This window comes from Leuresthes tenuis, unplaced genomic scaffold, assembly GCF_036924035.1.
Source record: "Leuresthes tenuis unplaced genomic scaffold, fLeuTen1.0.hap1 SCAF_22, whole genome shotgun sequence".
Taxonomy (NCBI): domain Eukaryota; kingdom Metazoa; phylum Chordata; class Actinopteri; order Atheriniformes; family Atherinopsidae; genus Leuresthes; species Leuresthes tenuis.
This window is the reverse complement of record NW_027325376.1, coordinates 17,450,706-17,459,229: the sequence shown is the minus strand read 5'-3', so window position 1 is coordinate 17,459,229 and position 8,524 is coordinate 17,450,706. Positions and strand designations below refer to the sequence as shown.

General features: G+C 40.7%; 1 protein-coding gene across 2 annotated transcripts in view; it reads right to left on the bottom strand.

Moving 5' to 3' along the window:
• Positions 1-4,584: 4,584 nt before the first annotated feature.
• The window catches only part of arhgap36 (Rho GTPase activating protein 36), a 68,499-nt gene continuing 64,559 nt past the window's right edge, over positions 4,585-8,524 (bottom strand). For both annotated transcript variants that reach the window (XM_072376959.1, XM_072376960.1), the window contains exon 12: positions 4,585-8,089. In XM_072376959.1, the coding sequence (XP_072233060.1) occupies positions 7,764-8,089 (326 nt within the window). In that variant the 3' untranslated portion in view covers positions 4,585-7,763. The remainder of the gene's footprint in view (positions 8,090-8,524) is intronic.

The window sequence follows — 8,524 nt, the reverse complement described above, 5'->3', positions numbered from 1 at the left end:
AGCAGTGATTAATCGCTCAAAAGCTCATCGCTGTTTTTTTGGCCAGGGCTGTCATGGCTTCAAATTGAATTGGGTAGGACTAAAGTTTTTTTTTTTATTCCATGAATATGCCGGCCCCTGTACTCAAACCGCGGCTAGCACATTCTCGTTTGGGCCAGGCTAAGTCCTGTCTGGTTGCGGCTAGCTCCTGACTGTTCAGTTGGGCTAAGGCCCAGCAGGTAGTAGCAAACACCTGCTGTCTTAGCCAGGCTGAGCTAGCCACTGAGCTGGCTGCTAGCCAGAGTCTTGGCTGCTAGCTTCTAGCCACTGAGCTGGCTGCTAGCCAGAGTCTTGGCTGCTAGCTGCTAGCCACTGAGCTGGCTGCTAGCTGCTAGCCACTGAGCTGCTAGCCACTGTGCAGTAATTGTTCGTCACTGCACATGAAAATTATGGGTACAGTAGTCCAGCTTTTCTTTTCTCAACAGAAATTCCCAGCCATAGCATTGGTAGCTAGTTTTCTTGTGAACATTAAAACATGGTTAAGAACTTTTTTTTAATGGAGTTGGGCTTTAAGTTGAGACTGTTTTAATCGAACTACAACCAAGAGTCAGTTACAATCCTATCTACACAGAATTTAGCCACTTAACTTGAATACAGCTGCAATGGCAACAATTTTATATATATATATATATATATATTTGGTTTCTTTTTACTCACCATATTCATCTATGCCCTGCTTGAGGAGAGCAGGCTCCAAATTGAGAACCAATGAGCTGTTAAATGGAAAGGGACAGTTCCCAGAGTTCGTAGCTGGTTTAGCCTTTGTAGCCGTCCGTGACAAAAGGAAAAAATATTGTCATTTAAGAGATGAGTCATTTTTAAAGCTGTTGCTGACTGAATTTCTGCTCCACCTTGCAGCTTTCTCTAGTTTGATGAAGGCCGTTTATGTAAGATATTCTGTTTAGAGTGCCAACCATGACACTCATGAGTTAAACCTGGCCATCAGTGCTGACAGTTTGTATTTGGTTGTGTCAATTCAAGGACAATGAGAAGCCATTTTACATGCCTCCTGTTTCACCTCCATTTATATATTTTTGTTACGCGCATAAACAAACCAAATGTAGGTTTTAGTTGTTCTTTAAAGTGTCTTTTTCACTTCCAAGCTCACAAGGCTCTACCTGCTTGGGCTATCTCATAATAACCAACAAGCCCTCCTCTACTATCTGAATGTTAAAATGTACAGTGAAATGAAAATAGGGCTGCAGCTTATACTGTCAGACATGACTGCGCCTCAGTAATATTAAGTTGCTTTGGCCCCTTGTTGAGACAGAAAGGCACTTTTTGCATGAATTTGATAAAAGAAGAGAGAAAAGAGCAGGACAAATTGCAGTCCTCAACTCTGATCTGGATTGGATGGATAGATGTGGTCGCTTTTGCCGACACTTAACTCAAAGAGGTGTGCTAAAGTTCGCAAATATCTCCATAGGCTCAAGTTTTGTTAAACGCTCTCCAAACTCATATTTCACCGGATCGAGGCCTCGAAAGTCGAACACTATTTCCTTTCCACGTGTGTGCTGCTCTTAAACTAACTGATCAACTTTAAAGGAAATAATCTACATTAAAGGAATGTGCTGCACAATGCTTTGGGAGTTGTTTCACTTTGTTTCCAACGGTTTCGTGTACGTCAGAAGAAGCAGATTACGGTTTAAGGGGACTTTAAGTAGAGTCTGTGGACTTCCATACATACCAAATAATGTTTATATTTTAGGGTGTTTAGTTGAATTGTACTGCAAGTATACATGGACACAAATAAGCACAAACGCACATTATTTGGGATATAAAAGTCTGTAGGTTGAGGGAATCTTTCTTTAAAAAGGTTCTCAGAATGATTGGAAACCCATTTACAAAAATGATCATTGTTATTCTTTTTTTCTGTTGAGTTTTTACTTAGTTGGGTCACTTGTTTTTGATATACTTTACACATTTTACTAGTCTACCGTTTCTGTGTAGGCAGTTCTTTATAATTGCAAATTTATTTTGGTTGAATTTTGGAAATATGTGTGAAAATGTTGATGTGTACATAAATACAGATGTTTTTATTTGAATATAAGTAAGTGCTTTCTCAAAGTAATCCGCAGAGATCCGAAGCGGCAAAAGACTGGTCACACCGAAACCCACAGAAAAAACTGTCTGATCCATTAAGATACACGTGCACTGAAGAAGACTCAACGTTGTCCTGTCAGAAACTGCTGTGCAGAAAGCAGCTGATTAGAAACTGACCCGTCATGGTTGTGTCAAAGGAAAGAGCCGCTCTGAAGTACATAAAGGATTATGAAAAACCAAACAGTTGGTGTTTCTGTTTTTGGCCTGCTTGCAGTTTGATTTGTGGTGTTGAGTGTCTGAGTCAATGCTGACAGAGAGAACACGAAAGTCAAACAAAAGGGTTTGGATTTGCTTCAATACTGAGTCAGAACTCATCGACTGGCAAACACGAAGCAGCTGCAGTGTCAAAGTGCTTATTTTTGCCATTACCCCACTATGCTGATGCATGTACTAATTCCCAGTAAACATAAGACCTTGAATGAATAAAACTACCTCCAAACTGTCCGCAGAAGGTCTCCCAGCTCTTAGATTGGCATTTTTTCTGAAGATATCCCTGTAAACGCGCTGTGTTCGAACGGAATGTTTGCCTCCATTCGTAGCAGTGGAATAGCCGTAACTTCTCAGTGTACGGTCACCAAAAGTAGTCTGAAAGATTTGGCAACCTGCAAACATGAGCCAGTGTCTTGCTTCGTGCACTCCAACACTGATCCGACAATCCCTCCCGCAGGGTCTGAAAGTAACACCTGTCAGATGCCAAATAAGAGAAGACACAGGACTTCCCGAAGGTGAGCTCGGTGAGGACAGGAAACCTGTGCAGGAGCTCAATTTTCAGTTTTGTAAGTGTTTCTCAGAAGGCTAACAGCCACTACTATAATGTCTTCAACATGCCTTGGGTTTGTGTTAAGGCTTGAATTTATTAACTGCTGATGAACACATTGCAGTAAGTTAGCCTGAGAGTTTTTCTACTGGCCTCTTCCTTAAGTTGGTGTTTAAGACGATGTCTTATGACACTGAAATGCACTGAAAAAGCTGTACACCTGCCAACACCACTGTTGGGTCTTACAGTTAATTGTCAACACTATACCTACGTGTACGTGATTGTCTTCTTCAAACAACTCGTCTCCCATGAGATTTAATCTTTCACCAGTCAGTTACTTGCCTTTCTAGGTCGAAATCCAGTCTTAATGAGGTTGGATGATTTCGAAACCCAAATGTGACAGTGCTCTCCATCAATAAAGGGCCAGTTCCAAAAACATGTGCAGCCATTTAGACCCTGAAGATGGAACTTTTGGGATCTAATTAAAAAGTATTGGACTTTTTTCCTGCAAAGTTAAAATATGTCAGAGCGTAGAACTTCTTCAGTACTTGCTTTTCAGAGATGTAACAACAAACATGAGTTAAATCTTTTTTTTTCTTCCAGCACTGACAAAAACATCTAATACGTGTTCTTTGTCACTGTTCTTTTTGTTTTATGTGTGTCAGGCACATCTGTGTTTCTGGTATTGATTATAGACCTAAAATATTCAGTGTTGCTTCATAACTAAATTCTTTTAAAGGAATTTCTCATACTCTACAAGATTTTCTTTCCCATTAGGAAAAACAACCGTATAAAGGCAGCATCATTTTATGAAGATAAGGCACTAACTTAATCACTACAACTAAGGCTCTGATCGCAGAGCCTCGCTTTTTTGGACTTTAACTTTGGTCCAAAGCATCTGGAATCCCAGATGCCTCTGAGTCCAGAGATGTTGAACACCACCTGTGGACAAGGTTAACACGAGGTTTCCATTTGTGAATGGGACGGTATCATAGTGCTTGACAAAGGCTTTCCTTATATCCGCCCTTGATGAATGACGGTTCTTGATGTGGTGTCTTTGCCCTTTAACTTGTCCCCCAAATTCCTTGATTGGTTTAATGATATTATAGAGGGAGAAAAATGCAAAAATCCCTTCCAATGTTTCTTTGAGGAACACTAATACTTTCCATACCATTCCAACTTCTGATCTGAGCTTTTTAAAGCATTTGAACTCGCTAGCTTTTTTTCCTCTTCGCATATCGTGTAGAATGACGAAGAAATCGACCTGTGCACGAAGATGAGGAGAAATGATTTATAGATCAAATCTGCTTTTACTTTGCATTTCCACACATGCGTGTTAAACATTGGAATGGTATGTTAGGAGAACACATGGTCATTGGTTGGTTCCTCTTTAATCAAACTGAAGATGCTGGATTGCACTGGATTTTATTTAACATGGGACTTCTTTTGTCTTAATTCTATCTAATTGGAGCAGTAAGTCCATGAAAACCTAGCATTTAATGGAAGCTGCTGAAGTTAAAAGCTTAAAAGCTTTCTGCTTTTCTGAGATCATCTTCCCCAGGGCTTTTTGTTTTCTTCTGACTCACATGATCACTCCTCACATGCCCGTTTCTCTGCCAAAAGCATGACCTGACCTCTGAGAATGATGACTCAGTGCATTCAACCATCTTTTTTTCTCCCCCCCTTGCTCCGCGATCAACAATGAGCAGGTCCGCATGTGCTTTTCGGCATGTAGGAGGTTTATTGCGGAACAGCGATTCAAGCACACTTTAATGGGTTTTACAATGACATAGAAAAACTGACAAGAAGAAAAAAATATAGCTTGTTTTCTCTACGAGGAACCGGAGAAAGAAAATGAAATCGTGAAACATTCACCTGCTGAGGCGAAGGACGGGCTCTGTACACTTTCTTTTTGCGGAGAAAAAAAATTAGGAAAAACATTTTGTACAAGAAAAGGAACATAGAATCACAGAATCTGTACAGTTTCTAGTTGTTTGGCACTATTACCCAAACCTAATGTATTTGTTCATACACATGACGCGGATGTGCTGTGTCCACAGACTTTAGGAACAGCCATAAAGTGGTAAATGATGCCCTCTTGTGCTGAAAGGAACACGACACACAAATTAAACATTTAGAATTTAAACAGCATTTGTTTTTCTTTGTCTAGAAGCTCAGAGTAGCTTATGAAATACTGAACATTTCCAGTACCAAGAGATGGTAGCGAGCTTATCTATTTCGAAGTTTGAGGTCAAACTGTTAAGTTCTGTGAAATCTAACTTCAGGCTGTCCGAGGCATCCGTGTTTCATTTTCAGTTATGTTCGACTGGTCAAAGCTTTCAGAAAATATCGAGCTCCAATTTGTAGTTATTGTTTTGGATGTTGGCACGAAGGCTATTTCTGGAAGATTGGGATTTACTGCGACTTCCACATGACAGAATTTTACATCAGACATCTAAGATGTGGAAAAACAAGAATCTGAGGTCAGATGGACAAATGGCTTACAACTAAAAGGAAAACATAACATGTATGTTCATGTGAAATAGAAATGACACCCCTTAGAGGAAAAACAGGCTCAGATATACAACAACACATGACATGTTTCACTGTGCATTTCACAAAACTGAGCCAAATAGCACATAGAACCATCTTTATTAGCAATAACTTAAAGTAATTGTTTCCTGTGTGATGCATTTCTTTTGGGCTGAGGTCTGGACTTTGACTGGGTCACGGCAGCACCATGATTTTTTTTCTTTTTTCAGACATTCTGTTCCAGATTTGCTGCTAAGTTTGGGATCATTTTGTATTACTCAGTTTCAGTTGAGCTTTAGCTGTCAGGACAGATGGCCTAACAGTTGACTCTAGAGTACTTTGGTATACAGAGGAGTTCATGATGGACTCCATGACTGCAAGGTGCCCAGGTCCTGTGGCTGCAGAACAAGCCCAGATCATCAGCCCTCCACCACCGTGCTTGACAGTTGGTATGAGGTGTTTGTGCTGATATGCTGAGTTTGGTTTTCTCCAAACGTGCTGCTGTGCATTATGACCAAACATCTCCTCTTTGGTCTCATCTGTCCAAACGACATTGTTCCAGCAGTCTTGTGGTTTGTTCAGATGAAATTTTGCAATTCCATTCTGGAGTGTTCTTTTACAGAGAAGACGCTTTTTCCTGACTTTAACATTTAACATGCTAACTGAGGCCCGTTGAGTCTGAGATGTAGCACTTGTGAATAATCGTTCTCGCTGTAGAATGTAGAATTCTTGATGTCTTTCCTCCTTGGCATCGTGGATTATAGACCTGAATAATCCAGACCAGCAAACTACTTTTATGCAGGTGCTCACACTTGGAGATGATGAATAATCAAGTGTATTTTATAAGCAGCTGCTATTTTCCTCTTAATTCCTACGGAAGCAGTAAAAGTAGACTTTTCCACACTACTTCTGTATTTTGTTTTTTAACTGAATAATTACACAGTGTAATATGTAATGTTTTGTTCATCTGATGCTGAATTTACCTAATTTTAAGACCCAGTAGGAACCAGATGATTGTTTTTTTAAATCATGCCCTGACACGTAAAAATTTTAGATGAATATATGTACGAAGTCATGTTACAATTAACTTTACAGACATGAAAAATACATCAACTCATCAACCCAATCTGGCCCCTTTTTCATCCTGACTCACCAGTCACCTGCTCGGCAGGGCCGGTATGTGCTGCTGTTTGTATGTAAAGTCAAGCTAACGCCCATGTGGTCGAGAAAAATAGGAAACTGAGCGCCTTCAAATACGGCAAACCAATCAACCCTCTTTTGTTCAACTGTATACTAAGCATCATGGAACAATTTTACAATATATGATAAGGAATCGTCATTTTTTGCAGAAGCCCTCCCTACATCACTGCTAATCTAGGACAATATGGTTGATAATGACCCCTTATCTAAGAATTGGCAAGAAGATACTGATGATTAATGATTAGATCAGCCATAAACTGATCATACCACTGCTTTCTTAATCCATCATTAACTCTGATCCAAACACTGAGAGTTACAAAACGGTAACTTCTCATTCCCCTCCAACAAAGTGAAAGCATCTCCAATCACTACCGAATGCTTTCATTACGAATCATGGCCTACGGTGTGGTCCAGGGTGAGAGTTTTAGGGAAGACACAATCATTGCTGATTTGTTCCTCGCTCATTCTTTAGCAAGCGTGCACGTTTATGTGTCTCTTGTAAATTTTTCACCAAGTTTGATATTTAAGTAGAGTTGTGTGGAGTCGACGAGTTAATGAGAAATTAAGGATTCATTTAGGGGTTTTTGGGCAAACTTTGGTTATTTTCAACTGTATAATCTCTTTTGCACGGTAACTGTGTATAAAGATAAACTAAAGGAGACCTGTTGTGTTAGTATTGAGGAAGTGTTAGTAGAGGCCACGTAGCAATGGCTTGTTATGCAGTTGTAGATAATACAGACAAATTGTGTGTGTATATGTTTGTAAAATAATGTCTACATAAAATATACCATATGTACATTGCTATTATTACTGCATCAGATCATCTCAAAATTCTTTGTTTTGTCCTTTATCTGCTCACGTTGGTGTTTTCATCCTTCATAATCCACACCCTCCATCCCAAATAGACCTTCAGTACTGTCCTTCGTTTCTTAATGCCTTACTGATGGTCATTTCAGTGGTGCCAAAATGCCTTAGAATTCCAGACTCCAAATTGGGATGGTTCGGAATGTTTGCTATTTAGGTTGGAAAGTCAGGGAAAACCTCAAGATGGAACTTTACCACTCAATTCTGACCTCTGTCAAGAGCACACGCAGTTTTCCCTTCATATTCCTCCTTGTCTTCTTGCCCTTTATCATACCATCGTCTCTGAGCCGGACCCTTTCCCAGTGAAGAAGTCCCAGAAATTAGAGACCGGTGATGGTTTGCTGTCGTCCTGTGGCACCTGTCGCACCCAGATGCTGCTCTCGGTCGAGCCAGTCAGACTGGAGCAGCTTCCTCTGCTGCCGCCCAGAGTGAGGCTCAGCGCAGAGCCCAGCCTGCCCCTGCGGTCCTGCGCGTCGGCGTCCTGACTGTGGAGTCTGGAGGAGGAGGAAGGGGAAGGCTGGGCAAGGCTCAGCAGGTTATGGTGGGAGTGGAACTGACGAATGTGGCGGATAGATTTGCCAGGAGGGACCTCGCCTGGAAGATCAAAAATAAAATGTGAACTTTAGGAACCACTAATTCTAATGATACATAGAAAGAACAACTGTACATATCATTTATCTATTGAATTCTTTTCACAGCAACTACCGCTCCAGCTTGCCAACTGTCACAGCTAGATGGTGCTGTAGCCTCATTTATCCTTCCTACACACTTCCACCTCTACTGTAACAGAACCACAGTGTTGTCTCCCACACTGCTTGACGATAATGTTGAGGTCTGGGCTCTGGGGAGGATTCATCCCTCCATAAGACCTGTTGTTTCAGCTAATAGCTCTTTGAGAGTCACCTTGTTCATGTCTGTCAAGCTGTGTTATCTTTGTTATTTTTCAAAGTGCCAAAAGATATCATTTAAAATTGGTTCTTTGCTAAGTTTGCCTGTTATGTGTAGACACACACTAAGTCATCCCTCGAG